Consider the following 22,524-nt stretch of genomic DNA (forward strand, 5'->3'; position numbering starts at 1 on the left):
AAGTAGGGGCATTGCCAGCAGATCGAGGAACGTGATCGTTCCCCTTTATTCGACATTGGTGAGGCCTCATCTGGAATACTGTGTCCAGTTTTGGTCCCCACACTACAAGAAGGATGTGGAAAAATTGGAAAGAGTCCAGCGGAGGGCAACAAAAATGATTAGGGGTCTGGAGCACATGACTTATGAGGAGAGGCTGAGAGAACTGGGATTGTTTAGTCTCCAGAAGAGAAGAATGAGGGTGGATTTGATAGCAGCCTTCAACTACCTAAAGGGGGGTTCCAAAGAGGATGGAGCTCGGCTGTTCTCAGTGGTGGCAGATGACAGAACAAGGAGCAATGGTCTCAAGTTGCAGTGGGGGAGGTCCAGGTTGGATATCAGGAAAAACTATTTCACTAGGAGGGTGGTGAAACACTGGAATGCGTTACCTAGGGAGGTGGTAGAGTCTCCTTCCTTGGAGGTTTTTAAGGCCCGGCTTGACAAAGCCCTGGCTGGGATGATTTAGCTGGGAATTGGTCCTGCTTTGAGCAGGGGGTTGGACTAGATGACCTCTTGAGGTCCCTTCCAACTCTGATATTCTATGATTCTATGATTCTATGATGTGGACAGGGCACTGGACGAGGGTTTGCAGAGTTTGATTCCTAGTTCAACAGCAAATTCCCAGTGTGACCTTCAGCAAGTCAATTAGTCCACCTTGCGCCATGATCCCTTAATGAGTGGGGGGTGCTTAGATGCTATGGAGCAGTATACATACAAGTCCAGGATGCTTATGTGAACCGAACTCTAAGCAACACCTCCATCTCATCTCCTGTGACATTCTTTGCAGGCATCCCAGGGTGAGGAATATTTGAGAAACCCGAATTCAACACATGCACATGTCATCCCTGGTGCTCTGAGCATCCTTCTCCTGCTGTGGGCTCCAGTTGAGCAGAGTAGCTAACTTTTGAGGGATCTCATTGGCTGGATCTGGGACATCAGCAGAACCTTTGGCTTGGATTAGATTAGTCTATCTGATCCTTAACTGTCATCTTTTGTATCAATGTAATAATGCAGGACCATCACAGGGCGGGAATCTCTCAAGGGAATGTGTTTGCAGCGGAGCCTGGCTGGTGGAGAAAGGAAGGTTCTGCAGAACTTGAAATGTTTCTTCACAGATGTGCAATGGTAGTGTCAAGAAATGGTAAAATTGGAGCTAAGATTCCATCCATCTCCAAACAGCCACTGATACCACACGATAGACAGGTCTCTGCCAATGTGTCAGCTCCAACAGCTTTTCCAAGAAGGCCAGTATTTTATGGTCATGGCCTTCAAGAAGCCCTACTGAATATAAAATACAGAGAGCTTGGGAGTTTCAGGATCGACCATCTTCTCTGATAAGGTCTGGAACTGATGGGTTCAAGTGTCTTGTCTTATTGCCATCAGGTCATAGAATCACAGAATCATAGACTCGTAAGCCATGTGCCCCAACCCCCTAATCCTTTTTGTTGCCCTCCACTGGACTCTTTCCAATTTTTCCACATCCTTCTTGTAGTGTGCGGCCCAAAACTGGACACGGTACTCCAGATGAGGCCTCACCAATGCCAAAGAGAGGGGAATGATCACGTCCCTCGATCTGCTGGTAATGCCCCTACTTATACAGCCCAAAATGCCGTTAGCCTTCTTGGCAACAAGGGCACACTGTTGAGACATATCCAGCTTCTCGTCTACTGTAACTCCTAAGTCCTTTTCTGCAGAACTGCTGCCTAGCCATTCAGTCCCTAGTCTGTAGCGGTGCATGGGATTCTTCCGTCCTCAGTGCAGAACTCTGCACTTGTCCTTGTTGAACCTCATCAGATTTCTTTTGGCCCAATCCTCTAATTTGTCTAGGTCCCTCTGTATCCTATCCCTACCCTCCAGCGTATCTACCACTCCTCCCAGTTTAGTGTCATCTGCAAACTTGCTGAGGGTGCAGTCCACACCATCCTCCAGATCCAGGTCAGCCATCCAACCGCTGATTCTGCTCCCGGCTTTCATGATTTTGCCAGTGAGGTCAGCCGTAATCTTTACAAATTCCAAACACTTCTGGATTTCCCAGAACACCTGGCCTACCCGCCCTGACTCCCACACACCAGGCTCATAGCAGTGCTTAAAAGTGATAAAGAGTCACCAGCTGTGAGCCATCTGATTGGGGAGCTCTGCACTGCCCGTCTACCTGCCGGAGAACCTCCCTAGCCAGGCATACACCCCCAGGAACTGCAGTGTTAGTCTCACCTGCTGCCACAGACGGAGGAAGGCGGCACTGGATCAAAAGGTGAAATCCCCCCCACTTCCCAGTACAACTCAATGCCCTTGAAAACCTTTAAAATAGGGCACAAGTTGTGCATGAGCTCCACTGGGCAGAGGGGCTTTGGGTTTGCACCCTGCTTACTTATGGAAGGAACTCTTCAGTGCAGTTAAAAGATGAAAAGAGGCTTACTCTACCTCAGGGTTAAATACAGTACAGAGTTTCAAATGAAGTCAACCTGTGAACGGGTGCTTCTCTGCTGGAGAATACTGCTGGGGTGAGCACATGGTGCATCTGCATTGGCCCCCCCTTGGCAGGGGAAGCTTAAAGCACTAGGCCCCTAGTACAGGAAAACACTAAGCAAGTGCTTAACTTTAAACATATGCTTAAAGCCCCCTGATTTCATTGGGACTTCTAAAAACAAAGCAGGAGTTTAAGTGCTTGGGCGAATAGAAATGCTTCCTGGATTCAGCACCTTGCAAACCACGAGCAGAATGGTCCTGGGAACAGCCTGCCAGAGCTGAGTGAGGGTCCGTCTACACTGGAGCTGGAGGTACCACACATGCCAGCTCTGATTGAGCTAGTGCACTAAAACCAGATGTGGCGCTGCGGGGGCAGGACGGCAGGACGGCCTTGCTGGCTGGAGTACAATCTCATCCAAGCTGCTAGGCACAGGCACCGACTTTTTCCTTTCCTGGGGGGTGCTCGGCTCCTTCTTTGCCCCAGGTCCCACCCCCACTCCACCCCTTACCCCAAGCCCCCACCCCATCCTGCCTCTTCCCACCCCCGCTCCACCTCTTTCCAACCCATTTCGTCCCCTTCCCAGAGTGCACCCTGACTCTGCTCCTCCCCCACAGCCCCTCCTGCACTCCTACTAAACAGCTGATTCATGGCGGGCGGAAAGCACTGGGAGGGAGGGGGAGGTGCTGATTGGCAGGGGCCGCCAGCGGGTGGGAGGCACTGGGTGGGGGGTGGGGGAGGAGCTGATCCATGGGGCTGCCAGTGGGTGCTGAGCACCCACCATTTTTTCCCCCATGGGTGCTCCATTCCCGGAGCACCCACAGAGTCGGCACCTATGTCGCTAGGTCAGTGGTTCTCAACCTATTTACCATTGTGGGCCACATATGCAGCTCTCTGTGTGTTATGTGGGCCGCATCCACACAATATATATACTACCTGTACGGCCCTGAGGATGTCACACGGGCCACAGCTGTGTGCTGACTGGGCTGCAAGTGGCCCTCAGGCGGAGAACCGCTGCCCTAGGCACATACTGGGGGCGTCTAACCCATCCACCTGCTCATGCCGTCGTGGCTACGCCACCATTTCTAGCATGCTAGCTCCATCAGTGCTAGCGCGGGAATGGCGATCCAAGCTGGAAATCCCACCTCCAGCTCCAGGGGAGACATCCCCGGAGACAGGCAGGCTCTTTCTGCTGCAATGGTATGTCACAGGGCGTGCACAAAGCCGAGGACCCAAACACTCAGCCCAGACAAAGGGCTGCCATTGACAAGAGAGGAGGATAAATAAGGAAAGACGGGAGGGTGGGGGGAGCAGAGAATGGCACCACAGCTAGCAGGTAGAGACCTGCCGCTGAGCGAGAATAGCCAACGAGTGCCAAATGGCCACAGGGCAAGAAGCCCCAAGCGCGCTCTCCTGTCTAAACCCACGGGCTCTGTCTCCAGGACGCTGGTAAAGCATGCCATGCCCCGTCGCCATGGTTTCCCTTCTTGAATGGAGTAAATAGCTGCCGACTTGTTTAACAACTAAACAGCTCGTGGTTATAATAGACAAAGTTCCGGCAGTGGGCAGGGCTCTTAGAGAAAAGACCCCCCTCCAGGTTTGTTATGTTGCCCGTGTAATTAGCAAAGAGGAGGCCGGTTTGTTAGGCACAGCTTGGCATGGCTCAGTTACCGAGGCAGCCGTGGTGACTCCCGCCAGCGGGGAAAATGGCCCCATTGGTGGCTCAGTCCTGAGCTAGCATTTCCCAGCATGCTCAGCATTAGTGAGCGGGGGGTGGAGGGCACATGGAGGGGGTGAGCAAAGCTGGTGACTGGCCCCTGTATAAAACAACCCAGCCCATGAGCTTTGCATGACCTCAATCCAGCTGCATAACACAATCCTCAAGTGATCCATTGTCTACAGCCAAGCTCTAAGATACAACCACATTTGCTCCAATCCCTCAGACAGAGACACACCTACAAGATCTCTATCAAGAGTTCTTAAAACTTTAATACCCACCAGGTGAAGTGAAAAAACAGATTGACAGAGCCAGAAGGGTACTCAGAAGTCACCTTCTACAGGACAGGCCCAACAAAGAAAGTACCAGAATGCCACTAGCCGTCACCTACAGCCCCCAACTAAAACCTCTCCAGCGTATCATCAAGGATCTACAACCTATCCTGAAAGATGATCCCTCACTCTCATAGATCTTGGGAGACAGACCAGTCCTCGCTTACAGACAGCCCACCAACCTAAAGCAAATACTCACCAGCAACTACACACCACACAACAAAAACATCAACCCAGGAACCAAACCCTGCAACAAACCCCGGTGCCAACTCTGTCCACATATCTATTCAAGGAACACCATCATATGCATCCGAAGAAGTGGGCTGTAGTCCATGAAAGCTTATGCTCTAATAAATTTGTTAGTCTCTAAGGTGTCACAAGTACTCCTGTTCTTCTTTTTGCGGATACAGACTAACACGGCTGCTACTCTGAAACCTCATAGGACCTAATCACATCAGCCATACCATCAGGGGCTCATTCACCTGCCCATCTATCAATGTGATATATGCCATCATGTGCCAGCAATGCCCCTCTGCCATGTACATTGGCCAAATCGAACAGTCTCTACGCAAAAGAATAAATGGACACAAATCTGACATCAAAAATTATAACATTCAAAAACCAGTAGGAGAACACTTCAACCTCCCTGGTCACTCAATTACAGACCTAAAAGTGGCAATTCTTCGACAAAAAAATCTTCAAAAACAGACTCCAATGAGAAACTGCAGAACTGGAATTAATTTGCAAACTGGACACCATCAAATTAGGCCTGAATAAAGACTGGGAGTGGATGGGTCACTACAAAAACTAATTTCCCCCTGCTCACACCTTCTTGTTAACTGTTTGAAATTGATTACACTGGCCTTATTAGCACTACAGAAGCGATTTCCACCCCTTCTTGTCAACTGTTGAGAATAGCCCATTTCCACCTTAATTGAATTGGCTCCTTAGCACTGACCCCCGACTTGGTAAGGCAACTCCCAGCTTTTCATATGCTGTGTATTTATACCTCTCTACTGTATTTTCCACTCCATGCATCTGATGAAGTGGGTTTTCGCCCACAAAAGCTTATGCCCAAATAAATTTGTTAGTCTATAAGGTGCCACAAGGACTCCTTGTTGTTTTTGATGATACAGACTAATACGGCTACCACCCTGAAAACAATCCCCAGCGGTGCTACTGCTAACCCCCTGCATAACGTAGCCCCTATCAGGGCTATCCCCTAGGGTGACTATCTTTGTTGGATGGAAATAAGGTAAAAAACACATGAAAAATAAGGAACAACACTTTATTTTAAGAGACATTTTAGGGGAACCCCATATCCCTTAGAAGATCATGTGTTTTTCTCTCAAGTGCACATTTCTTTTGCCCTCAAGTATACAATGCAATTATAAGCTTCAATTTAACATTTAAAATTGTACTTATGACCAGTTTTCATGTTTCAATACATCTTTGCTTCCTGACATCAGTTTACATATGCAATTGAAATTAACTTGAATTTGAAGCGCAGCCTTAGCAAATCAATATTGAGCCGGTTTCTGCAATTGGTCCGATTCCGTCTACACAAGGAAATATGCCTTTCACTGCTGCATTTCAGGTAGCAAATTGACATAATAAATTCCACAGGTTTTACCAAATTGGCTACCATATTTCAAAACCCCGCCCCTTCCCCAGCCCATAGTACTGTAGTCACTGAGCCTTCTTGGCAATAAAACACATTAGTGCCCATATGTGGCAAGAATTTGCTGTTCACTCAACCATTAATGAACCTTGCCCTTTCCAGAAATGTTCAAAATATCTTCCTATCATTTCCTTACCTGTGTTACAAGTGCAAAAAAGGGGCCTGCGGTGGAGACATTTCTGGATATTTAACTGGCACCATCTCAAGCAAGGAGCCACAGGCATGATTTTAATTTCAGGAGTGCAGTCCTAGGGCAACGCAAACGGAGAAGTTTCTTCAGGCTGAATTCTACACTGAAAACACAGTTTAATCAACAGTGACATTGCTTAGTGCTGCTCTGCAAGGTTTGGTTCAACCTTCCCTTCCCAGGAGACAAATCAATGAAATAAGAGAAATCAAGGGATGTCCCTTAAAATAAGGGATGGGTGGTCACCCTGCTAACCCCTCCCCTAGAAAACACAACCCCCAGTGGTGCTAATTCCTGCCCTGTATAACACAATTCCCATCCCTGAATTGGGGGGCACCAGGATGTGGTGGATCTCCACGCTCTACCTTGGGATTTGGCTGGCTCCTTCCACATCCCAGGGAGATATTTCTAACACAGGTGACTCAAGCAAGATCCTGAACTCTGTAGGGGCCTGGCTTTCCAAAGCGCTGAGGACCCTGCACTCCACAAGAAGTCAGTAGAAGCTCTGGGTGCTCACTTTCTCTGGGCATCAGGCCTGAGAAGTGAACAGGTGCCTAATTCAGCACGTAGGCACCTAAATCAGGTAGCTCAAGGTCAATCTGTTGGCCCCTACAGAGGAAAATGTGTTCCTAAAACCATTCAAAGAGATATTTTTGGGCTTCCAGCTTGTTCCCAGCTAGCCTGGCATTGTCCCCTGCACACGTACCCCTGTCCCATGCCAAATCCCCAGGTGGGATCTCAGCCCAGCACAGAACTGTCCTGCAAGTCCTGGCACCTCTGATCAGGTAATTGGGGAAGGTGGGGGGCTGATCCACTCCTTAATACCTGGGGACATGGGGTGACATGTCACCACTCGGGGGCCCTCTTCATCATCAGCCAGCACCTTTCCATCAGGATGGTGGTTCCTCCCCCTCCTCCCCTTTGCTCAACACCCGCTCTGCCCCAGGCCCCACCCCCACTCTACCCCTTACCCCAAGGCCCCACCCTGCCTCTTCCCGCCCCATTCCTCCTGCTCCCCTCAGCGCCTTCTGCACACCGCTGAACAGCTGATCTGTGGTGGGCAGGAGGCACTGGGGAGGCCGGGGGAGGAGCTGATCTATGGGGCCTGCCGGCGGGTGCTGAGTACCCCCTATCTTTTTTCCATGGGAGCACCCACGGTGTCAGCACCTGTGGATGAATGTAAATCCGACTCGAGGAGTCCTTGCATCTTGGACGTGTGCCTAAATATTTTGGGGCTCATTGTAATTGAAACAGCCTGGCCTCGACATGGCTCTTGTTTTGTTTTTCCTTGGCGAAGCTCAGGTACCTTAAACAAGTTTGGGCCGGTTTGCAGGCAGAATTATGCAGCTGGTTTTCGTATACATTACCAGCCCCACAGTGCTCTCGACTCTGCATGCCAGCTCAGAAAATCTGGGTCAGCCAAATGCAAGGTCCTGGAATCCAGCAAAACTGCCACGGCCCAGATTGAGGGCTGTGCCAGCGCTCTGTTCAGAGCAGCAGGATGGGGAAACTGTCAGGGAGTCCATTTGCCTCCCTTTTTCTGGCCAGTTCGCCTGTCAGCTGGGGATTTCTGGGACAGGCCAGGGAGGGGAGCTAGTTGACAAACCCAGTCTTTGCTCTACAAAAAATTTCAAACAAAATTTTTTCCATGTGCAATTTTTTGTTCAAAATTTGTCTATTTTTTTCTGGCTGCAAAATTTCTAAAGGGAACCAAAAGCAAAATAAAAGCAGCAAAGAGTCCTGTGGCACCTTACAGACTAACAGATGTATAGGAGCATGAGCTTTCGTGGGTGAATACCCACTTCTTCGGATTTGTTTATTTTGATTCTTATCAGATCGAAATTTGATTGACGGGACATTTTTCTTTTCAACGTGGTTCTCCAAACTGAGGAATATTTGAAATTTTGAATGCCCCACCCCACACTTTCTCCCTTCTTTTTCCTTTGTGCCATCGAATGCACTCACATGAATCCTGGCTGGGGTTTTCTGGTGGGGTGGGAAGGGGTTAATGCTTTTTTCCCCTTTTTCTTTTATTCATCTTTCCTTTTTTCCATTCTGTAACTTTTCAAAGCATTTCCGACTTTGGAAATATTCCAGAGCAGCAAAAGGAAAATGAAACTCAGTACCTGCCTAAAATGTCTTCAATTATTTGGAAGGCTACAAAGTGGCAAGTAGACAGTGAGAAACAGAGTTAAGCACAGGGGGCAAAAAACCCATCCTAGACATTGTCCTGTTTTGTGTGCAATAGAATGAACAAAGGTGGGGTTCATGGGTGGGGGAAATCTAAAATTCTGAAAAACTTTCCATTTTCAAAACCCAAAATGAATGTTTCAATCGGAAACAAATCAAAAACGTGTCTTTCCGTTAGAAATGTCCCGGCCCAAAATGTCAAAGAAAATGACATTTGCCCACAAAAAGTTTGTCTTCAACAAACTCCTTTTTGCCAGGAAAACTTTTTGGTCAAAGAATTTTCAGCCAGCTCCAGCTGGAGCCAGATCTGTCCACTGGGGAACCCTCTGCCGGAAGAGAGATGGAGAGGGAATGGTCCCTTCCTCCACTTCCACTGCTGGAAGGATGCAAAGGGATCTGAGCTGGGCAGAGCTGGCCCCACCTGTAATATTCCTCCAATACCTCCCAGTCTAGAGCCCAGTCCTGCTCCTGTTGATCTCACTGGGGGGCTCACCATTGCAGACATGGGCACCTAGGTAAGGGCTGGGGAGGATCTGAGTCCAGGGGAGAGGGAGGTGGGTGAAGCAGGGAGAGAGAGGAAGGAATAGCTGGGGCAATTAATCCTCATCTGCATCTGCCTGGCCATTCCTATGATGTTTCTCCCTCTGCCCAGTCCGGCTCCTTCCCTACCATTTGCATGTGACCCTGATTTCCAGCAATCCTTCTTCCCTTCCTCCTGGGACATGGATGGGCCCAATCCTTCCAGAATGACACTTCACCTTTTCAGAGTGTTTGCGTCCCTTCTACGTGTGAGATCGGCCCCTGACCTCGGCTTTGGGGCCTGCTGTCCCATCTACCACCCATTGGTTCCTGGGCTCTTCTGCTGGGAAACCTCATTTCTTAACCTCAGCCTCCTGCAGGTCTCCTTGCCCATTCTTTGGACTCCTTGCTGAAGTCAGGCTTGGTCTACATGGACACAGCCCCAGGGGTCCCCAAGCTCCCGCGCCTGCTGACGTCAGGTCCGAACCTGGCTCTGCAGGCCTGCATTGACCACAGTGTATATGTCCCTTCCCAGGGAGGAGATAACGTGCTATGGACTCCTTAATCTAGCAGAGGAAGGTAGCACAAGAACCAGCAGCTGGAAACTGAAGCTGGGCAAACTCAAATTGGAAATAAGGGACAGATTTTTTAATGGTGAGGGTAACTATCAAGGGATGTGGAGGTCCTCAGATCAAGAATGGATGGATGCCTTTCTGGACGAGATGCTCTAGCTAAACAAGTTATTGGGTTTAATACAGGGGTAACTGTGGGGAATGTAATGGCCTGTGTTATCCAGGGGACCTAGTGGTCCCTTCTGGCCTTAACTGCTATGAATTATTGGGAGGTGCTAACCTCTCCCTAGCGAGGGCTGACACGAAACAAGTGACCCCTCCCAATGCAGAGAGGGAGAGTGGGAGAAGACAGTGCAAGAGGTTCACACTCAGTGCCCTGCCTTTCTCGTGGCTGAGTTTTAAAAGCCACGGGGCCCCCGAGTGGGCCTGACTGTGCCCCGCTTGCAGTCTGGGAGCTGGCCCCCTGTGGGCTTATCACATGGGCAGGGGCGGGTTTATGGAGCCCTTCACTCCTCATCTCCCCGTCTTTACGTGTGGGGGTTTCGTCAGCAATGCACCAGCTGTGGAGCAACCAGAACTGATTCTGGAAACAAGCTCTGGGGGGTTGAAAGAAGGGCAAGCCCCCGACACTGGCAGCATTGGGACTTCAGGTTGGGAAACACTGCGGTGGCTTGAGATTAAATGGTGGAGAAGAAATCCAGCTGGTGGGTGCATGGCACAGCACGGCTCCAGCATCTGAGTCAGGGTCTGCCGCAGGGGACCAGTTCGGGAGCAGACATATCGCCTGAGAGCTTTGTCTCCCTCGCCCTGCCCCAGAAGTTCTATCTCGGATCAGCCAGCGTAGCTGCTGCCTCCAGGGCCGGCTGGCTGGCGAGGGTTTTATGCAGAAAAAAGATAAAAATCTGAGACTCCATCTTCATAAATAAAGTCAAAACACAGTCGAGCAGTTTCCATGGAATCCTTGTGCCAGAACATTCATGGCTGCCTGACAACTGAGGATCAATGAAGTTCATGTTGACTATGGAGCTAGGAGATGCAACCACAGTATGCGGATAGAGCTTGTCTAGTCTCTCTACTGACTAGAAAAGAAAATAGTGCCTCTTCGCCCTATCTCCCCAGATTTTTATGACACCCATCACCCTACTATCTGGCTGCCTCCCAGGGATTAAAAGTAACCGACAATACCAATATCTCTCTCCTTTCTGGTGCACCGAGAGTAAGTAATTTGATAAGACTGCTTGTGCTTGTGCTGTATGTTAGTTTCAGTATGAGAAGTATTTTTGGCAAGAAAGCAACATGGAATAAATAAGTCTTGCTGCTTTTAGTTCATGGCGAGGCCCACAGCAGATCTCTTGTGGCAATGAGTTCCACAGTCCAGGCCTGACTCCGAAGATTCTGTTTCCTGTACCCACAAATCGCCCCATCTCGGGCCATAGCTTTGTTGTCCCTGTGGATCATAGCTGTAGGGTGACCAGACAGCAAGTGTGAAAAATCAGGACAGGGAGTGGGGGGTAATAGGCACCTATATAAGACAAAGACCCAAATATCGGGACTGTCCCTATAAAATCGGGATATCTGGTCACCCTACATAGCTGTCATAGGAGGTTGTCTCGCAATCAGCTGAATGTCACGACCTAGCTCTGGGCTCAGTAGTGCGTAGAAAGCTGGTGACCCAGGGGCTGTGTGTTGCAGAGCAGAGGGGCTGCTGTGTTTGGTCCCAGTGTTAATGCTGTCCGGGTATGTGGTGGCTCCCTTCTGAGGCAGGATAAGCCACAGGAACTGAGTCTCCAGGCCATGACTGGGTCACCATCAGGGCTATGTCTGATAGGGTGAGGCCGAATCTCCTGGCAGGCAGGAGGGGGCACTTCTGGGGCACTGGCAGGCGTCTGAAAGGCCCTGCGGCTGTGACCACCTGGGCAATCTGCGGGGAAGGTGCCTTTGACAGTGGGGGTTGCTAGAGAGAAGGAGAGTTCTCCTGAGGGCTTCCGCCCTACCACTACCGCCGCCGTCGCCTCAGCGTGGGCTCAGCTTGAGCCCGGTGCTGGGACGGGCTGGCAGATGGAGCTGCCTGTGCTGTGTGACGGGAGCCCTGCAGCCTCTCAGCAGCTCTCCCACGGCTTTATATCACTGTGGGACACGCTGGGGAGCGGCTGAACCTCGTGGGACTCTGGAGGGGAGGCCTTTCTCACTGCTTGTTCTTCTGCCCTGACCAGCCCTGCCTCACCACCGCAGAGTGCTCTCCAGCGCCTCCTGTCTGCTGGGCAGAGACCACCCCAGCTGGGGGAACTGACTGCAAGGAGAAACCCCCTCAACAGCTCTCACCTCGGTTCCCCGGGGGGTCAGGCTGCCTGGCTCTGCGGTGGGAACATTCGGGGTGAGGCCAGGCGAGACAGACAGCTTGGCTGCGGTGGCTGCCCGAGCTGGTTAAACATTGGCTCGGGCCGGTTAGGTAACACAATCCACAGCAGCAGCGGAGAAATGAAACTGCCTCAGTAAACAAGGCACACTTGCCAGGGCGGCCGAATGCGTGACAAGCCGCTATTCCCTCCCTGCCAATCTGCTGGGGTTATCTATTGACTGAGGATAAACACCTCACCCACTCCGTGCTGCCCCAGGGCTCCTGCGCGCCATTCGACACCCATGGGCTCCTTTACCTCATGCTCCAGCTATGTAGAAAGAACAAGAGAGGGGCCTGGTGCCAGACCCACTCTGTGACTTACCCTCCCTTGGTGCAGGGCCTCTGCCACGGCTCCTAAACCAGCCATCAGGCCTGGCTGTATGGAGCCCATGTTGGCACCAGAGAGCCAGTACCTAGGATCTAGCTGCTGCTGAGAAATTCTAGGGGCTTTCTCAGGACCTTTTGGCCATGTGCAGATGGGGCCCTCTGTGTACTGATCTCACCCCTCCTGAATGGAAGTGGGTGTGCTGCCGGGGACGGAGGATCGACACTCAGGGATGAGCCACAGAGATGCTTTGCCAAGGCAGTTACACAGCAGGAGAGGGTCCAGGGTCTTTAACACGGCAAGAAATACCCTGGTGGTAAAGCTGGAGATCTAGGAAAACCCCATAAGAACTAAAGAGCAGATACACGAGGAGCCCCAGGCAGCTACCCTGGCACCTGAACCCCACATTCTAACTGCTTCCTCTGAGGTAATAAAAAAGAAACTACCCACTGCATTTAGCCGTATGGAGTGACAGACTACTCTCTTCCAAGCTCTTGTTACATTTATTTGCCACAGGGGCTGGTGCTTTGGGGGCAGGAGTAGAGGGGCATGTGCCAGCTCTTAGAAGGGAGAGGGTACAGGGAGAACTTGACACAGGCACCTTCCTGCAGAGGCCCTCAGCAACACAGGCAGACCTGCCTCAGTTTCCCCTTCATCCATCCCTGCGAAGGAACATTGCCTCGTTCAGCAGCAAATTCAAACCCTCGGTGCTCCGGGAAACCTTCTTCCAGAGTCAACCCCTCACACCTGGGCCCGGCTTGCACTCACCAAGATGCTTCTTCTCCTCAGTCATAGGGGCCTCTAGACAAACCTTCCTGACACTTGGCAGGTTCCTCTGCTCGAGCCAGTCCTCCCGAAAGCTCTCCCCAGAACCCCTCCCCAGCAGCTCCCAGCTGCTGCTCTCCTGCAGCGCTTTCCCTCCAGCCACTCTGCTGCTCTGTCCGTCCACCTCCCCTCTGGTCTCAAACAGCCTCACCTGCCCCTGCCTCGCCTCCTATATCTGGCCCAGTTGCCTCCTCATAAGCCCCGTTGGGAAGTAGCTAGGCAGTCATAGGTGCACGGGACCCCGTTCCCTCTTAAAGGGGCCAGTCCCCCTGCGATGGCATAGGAGGATGTTAGTGCCACACCAAATCTCCCACCTCCCCCAAAGCCATTCTGGGGTAGAGTAAAGCCATTGTGCACATCTGGCCCAGATCTGCTGTCCATGTGGTTACTACCCACTCACCCTGCCCAGGAGGTCAGCCCAGAACACAAGCAGCCTGGGTGCAACACAGAGGCATGAGCAGGCAAGGGCTGCACTGTGGCTGTTCTTTCACAGACCCTTCCTCGCCTTCAGGCCCCTGCTTTGCAGAGAGCTGGGAGTTGGGGGGGTAGGGCTGAAGCGGTCTGGGGTGAGTGAGCTGCTCCATGGGACTGGTGGTTGCATGTGTGTTGGGTTGGGGGGTGACAGGCCCCTGTCTGTTGGACTCTTCATGAAGCAAAGCTTGTGGGGTGACCTGGGACCTTGCAGTGGGAGTGGCCTTGGCAGTCTCCTTAAGGCCGCAAACCATGGAGACACCTTTGAGATACAGCTACCTAGAGGGCATTGGTTCGGCAGGGTGAGTGAGATTCCCCAGGATGTTCCTTATAGGGACCACAGAGGAACCATCTTTTGCTCAGCCACCCTACACTTTAACAGGAGCTAGAGTCTGTTCAGTCCCCACAGGGAGAGCTCCATTCTGGTGGCTGCAGCACTGCACTGTCTTCTCCAGACTGGGTCAGGCTCCCAGGAGGGCTCTGATCAAAGGGATGTGGCCTAGAGTATGGTCCCCCAACCCATCCATACCCATAGCCTTGGAGCAGCAAGCTAGAGCCAGACTACAGCTCCCCCAGCCAGGGAACAAAGGGCAAAGACAGCCAGGGTGACAGACAAGGCCATGTTGCTTAATGCACCACTGGAAATGCTCAGATGGAAGAACCTGAAGAGAAGAGAACATGGCAGGTGCTTTCAACACCCAGCCCCAGCAACAGCAGGGACCCTGTGTGTGCATCCATGCAGGCTGCAGGGCCTGCTCATCCTGCCTACCTAGGCCCTTCCACAGCCCCCTCCCCCTCTGCATAAGCTCATTTTCACCACAGCCTGGGAGCATCCCCCCTTCACACCTGAGGCACAGGGTCACTCGGCGATTCCCCGGCAGAGCTAAGAACCCAACAGCTCTCTCCTCTCAGGTCACTGCTTTGGGAGGAAAAGGCAGCTCACCTGCAGAGACATTTCTTCCTCCAGGGTTCTCTACCAGGGAGCCTTCTCGAGTAGAACTGAGGAGCTCTGGACTTCAGGCAGGGACCGATGGCCCCAGAGCAAATATGTGGGGGACAGACATGGGTCCTTCAGGAACAGACTCAAGGCACTCAATCTATTTAGCTTAACCAACAGAAGGTTGAGGGGTGACTTGATCAAAGCCTATAAATACCTACATGGGGAACAAATCTTTGGCAACAGGTTCTTCAGTCTAGCAGACAAAGGTCTGACACGACCCAATGGCTGGAAGTTGAAGCTAGACAAATTCAGGCTGGAAATACAGTGTACATTTTTTAATAGCGAGGGTACTTAACCCCTGGAACAACTTTACCCAAGGCAGCAGTGGGTTCTCCAACACTGGCCATCTTTAAATCGAGCCTGACTGTTTCCCTAAAGGATGTGTTCCAGTTCACACAGGCAGCCCTATGGAGGAGGTCAGATTAGCGGGGATGAGTACAGTCTCTTGTGACCATGGAATCTGTACCCCCTCCTCCCCCCATGAGCAGCCTGGCCCCACTTTACCCCCAGCCATTACAGAAGCCACAAGAAGGAGGCGTGCACGCTGTTTGTAAAAAAGGCAACAATTTATTTCTGATATACTCATTATCAAAACAGGAAAAGACCTCGTGCGTCTGCCAGACCCCTCAGTGCCGGGACATGCTAATGCCGCGCTCTGTACAGAGACCTTCAAAGGCCAGAAGAACCTTATTTCAGTCCAGCTGAATATTGAGAACCGTCATTGGTTCGAAGAGGCCAAGTGCTTCCAGGACAGTCACAATCACGCAAGAACAAGCTTATTTATGAAAAAATAGATCTCTATAAACATTATATACCCTCTGTTTATGTTACATAAATTAGAAGCAGGAGGAGAGCGTCTCATGGGGAAAGGGGATGTTATCACACTGAGGGGATGGGATTTGGGGGGCACGGAGGCGAACACCCCAGGAACAAGGAGGGAGGCTCTGCCTGATGCCCCGGCTACTGTCACGGTCCCTCCGGAGCCGTCTGAAATTCACAGTTCTCTCCGACTCCCCTTGGGCCAGTGCTGCTTGAAATTCTCTGCTTGGGCCATTCACAGAGCAGCAGGCTACTCATGCCAGAGCACAGCCCGCGTGGCTGGCAGCAGCCCCACAGCAGGCAGTGCGGAGAGGGCATGCTTGGCAAAGACACAGCATTCAGTGCCCATTCTCTTCATTCCATCTATCGCACAGGGCGGCCAGTGCCCCTGTAGCTGGCACACCGGTGCATCCCACTTCCTGGACCACGGCTGACTGCAGCAGTAGCCAGGGCCCCCTGCTCTGCTCGCATGTTTGAAGTCCCCCAAATTCGATCATGAAGAACGGAGCATGTCCCTTCCACTCTTCCAGGCTTTGGGGACAGCCAGAGTCACTGTAATTCCACTTGGAAAGAAGAGTCCAGCAATGCAACAACAGAAATAATGGTTTACAATAACCTACTTGAGCCAAAATATCAGCTGTAGTTAGCTAGGTGCCAGCGGGTAACCAGCACATACACTTGTGCCCCTAGGAAGGGGCTGGAGGCTAACACACTGCCCAGGCCAGCAGCTTTGGGTTCCAACGTGTGACAAAAACTCTTGTCTAGGGAACATGGTTCAGTGCATTATGCCTTGGGTCTCACCCCTGGGCCAGACAGGCAGAGCCCGAGTCCTCGTAGGGCTCCCCTGGCTCCTTACTTTCGGTTCAATACTTCCTCCTCCTTCCAGCCGCTGGAGTTCTTCCCAAACTTGTAGACCAGCCGCCTCCCGTCGACCCGCTCCAGGATTTCCCGCTTGTAGTAGTACCTGGAAGGGAAGGAGGGGACATCAGCACCGGATGCAAGGCAGCCAAGTGAGCCAGTTTGGAGGCCATCTGGGACGGGAAGAGCCTGAGGCTGGGGGCGCTGGGGGACGGAGGCTGGGACAGGAGCTGTCAGGGCAGGGTAGGGAAGCAGAGGAGGCAAAGCATGGGGCTTTGGGTGGAGGTAGGCCCTTGAGCCTTGGAGACAGGCTGGGGCTCCACTGCCCTGCAGCTCTTGGGCAGGACGGGGGAATCCCCTGACACCCACCTCATGGCCCGGCTCAGCTTCTCGTAGGTCATGCTGCTGTTCTTCTTCTTCTGCCCCCAGAGCTGAGCCACCGCCTCGGAGCGGAGGAACTTGAAGACGCCCTCACGTCGGTCCTCCCACTTCATCAGCCCCTCGTTCAGCTCGGGGTGGAGCAGGATGTCCCGGATAAACTCCCACAGGTGAGTCCCTCTCGGGGCTGGAACAGAGAGAGGAGGGATGGTCCAGTTTAATGGGGGGCTCTGCAGAGCCGGGACCCCAGCAGGCTGGAGGAGGCTCTGCGGATAGTGCTGCCCAGGGCTGGGAGCGCCATGGTAACAGCAGCAGCTCCCTGCACCCTGGGAACAAATCAGCCCCCCACTCCATGGGTACAGATGGTCCAATAGGCAGCACAGCCTGTGTTGTACCTCCACATGGGAGCTCACTTGGGGGGCTGCAGCCCAGACAGGCTAGGCAGCTGTGACCCAGCCTCCAGGGGAGAATCTGTGGGTGGTGCAGTTACACAGATCCGCTGGCCCCATGCCGGCCCCCGTACAGGTGAGACAGGGGTCACAGCAGCTCAGGAGGCAACAGCAGTGCTGTAACAGCCACTGAGCAATAGTCCAGTGCCCAAACACCTTTGAGGATCAGTGCCTAAAGGCTGCACCGTGCAAGGTGCTGGGCCTCAACGTACTATGCGCTATGAACCTCCATCCTTCCTCCCACTTCCCCTCCACAAACACAGCTGAGACAACTGTCCTGGTCAATTCCAGGGCTGGCCATTAACTTCAGCCCCTGGACAAGCCAGGGCATAGCAACCCTAGCCCACAGGAGTCCCACTGGCCTCTCACGTACAGTGCTTGCTCTTCTTGGTCTCCAGGCAGTCTCTGTTCTCCTTGCTGAATTTCCGGGGCCTGCCTCTTTTCCGCTTCCCATGCTTGACGTCCTCTTTGTCATAGTCAGCAAAGCCATCTGGACAGGAGGAGGTGGGACACGTTACTGGGCCTGTCTGGGTTTTATAGTGGGCCCACCCTGCCCCGTGGGGTCTGAGCAGCCTCAGCTCCTGGCTCCTCCTTCTTTAGAAATACAAGGGGGGATGCCCATTGTAGTTCCCCAGGGACAGGTCCCCTCTGCAGGCTCAGGGAACTGCCAGTCTGCCTGACCTAACCAGCGGGTCCCTATTTAGCCATCCAGCGACAGGGCCCCTTCCCCCATCTCCTACACCTCGGGTTCCCCGGTATTCCCTGGGGAGAAGGCCTGGACACTAGTTCGAATGGTCGCTATGGACTGCATCGTGCCCTGTTACGCTGAGCGTGGCACAGACACGCAGTCAAAGAAGCTCCCCATGCCAGGGGGTTTCTGACCGCTGCCTGCGGGAGCGAGGTGCACCTTGGCCAAGTCCCCAACCCCCATCCTAGCCCACGGTGCTGCTGGCATCCGTCCCATCGCCCATCTCTTCCGAGGTCACCCTGGCACCAAGGTTCTGCCAGCAGCTGCTGAGGCAGAGGATCTCAAAGGCAGATCACATCCCCTCCCTGTGCACAAAGCAGGGACAAATGGAGGAGCACATGCAAAACCTAGAGCCAAAGTCAAGGTGACTTCCTGTCCAGGTTCCATTTTGTCCAGCCCACTGGAGTGCAGGAGATCTGGATAAAAGTTTCTGGGTTTGACCCATCCTGCCTGGATACCATGGCAATGAGTGCCTGGGAAGTTTCCACAACAGAAAGCTAAGGCAGGCCATCTTTAGCAGAGGTCAGATCTCACAGCCTCCTCCCCAGCCCAGGGGACCCAACTAAGCTCTCTCCAGTGGCAAGGGGCCTTTCCTTTCCCTCTCTGACCCGGGTTTTGTTCCAGCCTCGACCAGCCACAAACTCATCTCTGTCCCGGTCAGTCAGGAAGGAGGCGACTCACCGTCAGAGGAGAACAACTTCACTTCTGTCGGGTCGGGATCTATGTCACTTCCACCGGAGTCTTGGGAGTTGGGGCTGTGGGACATCCCGGTCCCTGTGGGGGCAAAGCGGATAGGTTGGTTTTCCCATTATTCCCCTCCAGAAACGCTTCCAATCATCAGAAAGCAGTTCTTCCAGCCAAACACACCAAACGCTCCCCAGCAGGTGGTCTGCCCTGGTATGGGTTTGGGGGGAACTCTCGCACGAAACAGGGCAGGGTCTCCAACTGTGTCCCCACCCCAGCGAACCACCCATGAAATGCAAGCAGACGGAGGGCCATCCAGGACTGATGGGAGAGCCCAAGCCCAAGCCCGCACCATGGCCAAGGATGTCCCGACACTGAGTGTGAGCAACGAGGGCTTTACCTGAGACAGAGATGTCAGAGCTGCCTGGAGACAGGGCACCGGAAATGTAGCTGAAGTCTGCCTGGTAGAAAGGGTTTGTGGATTTCATCTCTTCCAGGGATTCCTTCGTGCACAAGTTTCCCAGCTCTAGAAAGAGTGGACGAGAGGGCAGGAAAGGGTGAGCCCCGTCCAGGTAACGGACATGCACACTGCAGGGGCCTCGAGGGACAAGTTGTGGCCAGGGTGCTTCTCTTACCGGAGTCCTGGAAGATCTCTTGGGAAGACATGTCCTCTTTCTCTAGCAGGTCAATGATCCAGGTCAGCTCATCCGAGACAGAGACTGCGGGAGGGGGGCGGATAGGAATTAATTGTATTTGACCAGTACGAAGGGCAAAGGCACCTCCCCATGCTCTTCCTGTGGGCCCTTCATGGGTTCCAGCTGTTCCCCCAACTTTTCTGGTGCAAGCCCTGCTATGCTCCCCAATGTGCCACCCAAACCTCCCTTCTAACCGGAGTCTCGGGATAGGAATGGGCCTTGCCCCGGGTTATAGGGCAGGAGTGACAGGGGACATGCCAATCTGGAAGCTCCAGGGAGGTGCCCGTCCCCAGCTCTGGCTGGCTAGGCAGGGCTAGTTCACTGTGGGCCCTGCTGATGTGGGGCAGAGGAAGATCTGTGCTGGGGCACTGGCACTCACCGATCTCATGGAGGCGGGTGTAGAGCTCGTCCCCAAGCGGCCCGAAAATGAGCCGCAGCTGCTCCTGCGTGCAGTGGCAGAGCGTGTAGCCGTCCATGTTGCAGCAGGAGAAGTTGATGGCGCTGGCGTCGTACTTGTTCTTCTCTACATGGTAGCCGATCCACTCCAGCACCTGCGCCTTGCTCCAGAAGTATGGGAGCTCGCCGAACCACGCCGGCTTCTCTGCTGGGGAGAAAGGAGCAGGGCTCAGGGGAGCTGCTCACCCGATGGGGCACCGGCACCGGCTGGCTGGGCAGGGCTCTCAATGAGCCTATGTCACAAGGGGCGGGATTGGCTCTCCTGGGCACAGAGAGTCAGACGGGCGGGGGGGTTATCTTGCTTAGTCACTGTTGTACACCTGTCTCCTGCTCCTTTATCTCGGATTCTGCCTGACAGCAGGGCCCGAGGAAATGGCCGATGGCAGTGCTCAGCTCACAGCCCAGTCATTCCCCAAAGGGCACTGCAGCCCCGCCAGAGGGCATGAGGGACCCCACACACACCAATCCCAACCGCCCGAGAGTGATCTTCCCCTTCCGCTAGCCCCAGCTGGCCGGTGGCCCATCCGACCCAGTCCCCTGTCTCTGGCAGCAGACTAAACCCTGATGCTGCCGAGGAAGGATGCTGAACTCCCCACCTGCTCCCACAGCCCCCAATAATGCACCTGGGCAATGGGGTACACAAACTATAACGATAACACTTTGAACTTTTAAAACATCTTCCATCCAGCCTCCCATGGGACCCACACGTTAATAGGATAAGCCTGGCAGGCACTGCTCTAGGAGAGCTATTGAAAGTAGCATTTAGAGAAGGAAACTGAGGCACGGAAAGGGACAGGGACAGGGACTTCCCCAGGTCACCCAGTAGCAGAGGTGGGAAGAGAACCCAGTCCTGTGTGCTAACTACTAGGCAACTCTGTCTGCCTTCTAGTTCAGGGGCGGGATTCCATCTGGTGATTAGCTTATGCCCTGACTCATTGTCACTGCAGGTCTCATGCCCAGCTCTGCCCCGTGGCACGCAGGCTCCGGCCCCACCTGTGGTCTCCGCAGGCAGCGCGAGGTTGTCCTCCTTCCCCAGGTGGGCCAGCAGTTCCATGGGGGGCTGAGCCTCCTCCGGCTGGTACATGGCGCTGATGTAGTTAGAGAAGATGTTGCTGATCTCGCAGGATCCCGCCATAAAGCTCTCTGCCAAGAGATTGCATCTGTCAGCATGACTCCAGGCAGCGCTGCCTGCGGGATACAGACCTTCCCGAGCTGGCACCTGAACCCTGGGCTGGGTACAGCCTGGGAGCACGGAGCCCGCCCCAGCCCTGCGGAGGGGACGGGGTTACAGCGAGCAGTCTGTGCATCTCCACGGTTCCCTAGAGCAGCACCCCGATTCCCCCTTCTGGGGCTTCAGGCCCAGGTTCCTCTGCATTCCGGGACAGCCGAGATCAGAGCCCAGCCTGCAGATTTCTAGCTGGGGGTCACCACATCAAAAAAGGTCAAGCCCTCACCGGACCATTATCAAGCACCCTATGTTCCTGGGGCCCATTGCTGACCTTCCACTGTAAAAGGGAACAGAGACAGACTTCCCCTGGGCTGGAGGCTGCGTCCCAACCAGCTTAGCGCTTTCAGCAAGCTGCTGATTGAACACCAGGATGAGAACAAGCAGCTGTCATTGGTTCCAAGGCCTCCTTCCATCCAGGCTGTAAGTCTGATAGCACCTGGCCAGGAGGAAGGGGATGCGCAGTGGGGCTAGGGTGGATGGGACTCGGAGTCTCCTGCTTAGTAGGTTCATCATGCTGTCATTTGCAGAGAGCTGCGGGTTTGGCTGCTCCGCCAGGAAAGAGGCCATGTGAAAAATCGGTCGTCACCTCTCACCCTATGGCCCCATATCCCAAAGCACCCCAGCCCCTGTGCAGCCCAGGGGCACCCGGCCAGCCACACTCGCTCCCTCCCACTGGCTCCCCAGAGCCCAGTCCTCGAACCCAGCCTTAAATGAGCCAGAGAAGCAACTGTCCCGGCATGGACAGGCCTGCCCAGGCGTGGAAAGCCGGCGAGCAGGAATGCTGACACTCACCTGGCTCAGCCCAGGGCGGCGGAGGTCTGTGCTGGTGCTTTCTACCCCTAGTGCCCAAAGGGCTTGTGGCACGTTTGGCCAACAGGTGGCTGGCGAATAAGGAGCAGCATCCCCCAGCTAGCGCAGGGGGCACAAACACCTCCACCCTCGGGAAAAGGTAACAGCACCTTTAAAGCACAGAGCACAAAGGCTTTGATACCTACCACAGTGCTCCCAGCAGCAGCAGTTAATCCACAGGCAGCAAAGGGAGCTTGTAAATACTCCAGGTGCACCACTGGCTTCTAACCACTACTCATCTGTGCCTGAGCCCTTAGCGCCTATCCCTATAGGCGGCCCCTCCCGGGTGTCTCGCCTTATATAGCGTGTCTGCGGTAACATGATCTCACGGCTCTAGGGGAATTCCTAGCCCAAGTATTCAAGCTCCCAGCTCCATCGGATTTGCATAATAGATGCCACTGGCCCCATGCCAGCGCTTTCTTGCCGGGAAATCAGGGCTGGCCAGTTTAATGATTGTCAAAGCCCTCGCCTGGCCTGTGCCAGCGTCTCACCCCTCTCACCATGTTTTTCTCTCTTTCTAATCTTACGTGTTTGTTTGCTCACAAAAGCAGGTTAATCGGCTGCCTCCTCCCTGCCAGGAATAGCAGCCATGTAAGGGGCTGGCGTGCCAGCCGGGCCTCTCCCTGCCAGGAGCCCAGCACGG

At 53.5% G+C, this 22,524-nt stretch overlaps 1 protein-coding gene across 2 annotated transcripts; it reads right to left on the bottom strand.

Moving 5' to 3' along the window:
- Positions 1–15,264: 15,264 nt before the first annotated feature.
- Positions 15,265–22,151, bottom strand: ELF3 (E74 like ETS transcription factor 3). 2 transcript variants are annotated; one of them, XM_034767606.1, is made up of 9 exons: positions 22,028–22,151; positions 20,798–20,947; positions 19,728–19,949; positions 19,289–19,372; positions 19,054–19,179; positions 18,651–18,743; positions 17,595–17,711; positions 16,764–16,959; positions 15,265–16,500 (listed from the first exon to the last, which is right to left on the bottom strand). In XM_034767606.1, the coding sequence occupies exons 2-9, from the start codon at positions 20,937–20,939 to the stop codon at positions 16,389–16,391; spliced, it is 1,092 nt and encodes a 363-aa protein (XP_034623497.1). In that variant the 5' UTR covers positions 20,940–20,947; positions 22,028–22,151; the 3' UTR covers positions 15,265–16,388. The 2 variants fall into 2 exon arrangements, with proteins under 2 accessions (XP_034623497.1, XP_034623496.1); XM_034767605.1 differs by having other exon boundaries at positions 19,728–19,952.
- Positions 22,152–22,524: the final 373 nt, after the last annotated feature.

This window comes from Trachemys scripta, chromosome 4, assembly GCF_013100865.1.
Source record: "Trachemys scripta elegans isolate TJP31775 chromosome 4, CAS_Tse_1.0, whole genome shotgun sequence".
NCBI lineage: Eukaryota > Metazoa > Chordata > Testudines > Emydidae > Trachemys > Trachemys scripta.

Coding starts and splice junctions, on each gene's coding strand:
- ELF3 (XM_034767605.1), bottom strand. CDS start 20,939: ATGGCGGGATCCTGCGAGATCAGCAACATCTTCTCTAACTACATCAGC. Junction 19,953..20,797: donor GCTGCCTGCGGAGACCACAG/GTGGGGCCGGAG, acceptor CTTTCTCCCCAG/CAGAGAAGCCGGCGTGGTTC. Junction 16,960..17,594: donor GACCAAGAAGAGCAAGCACT/GTACGTGAGAGG, acceptor TCTCTGTTCCAG/CCCCGAGAGGGACTCACCTG.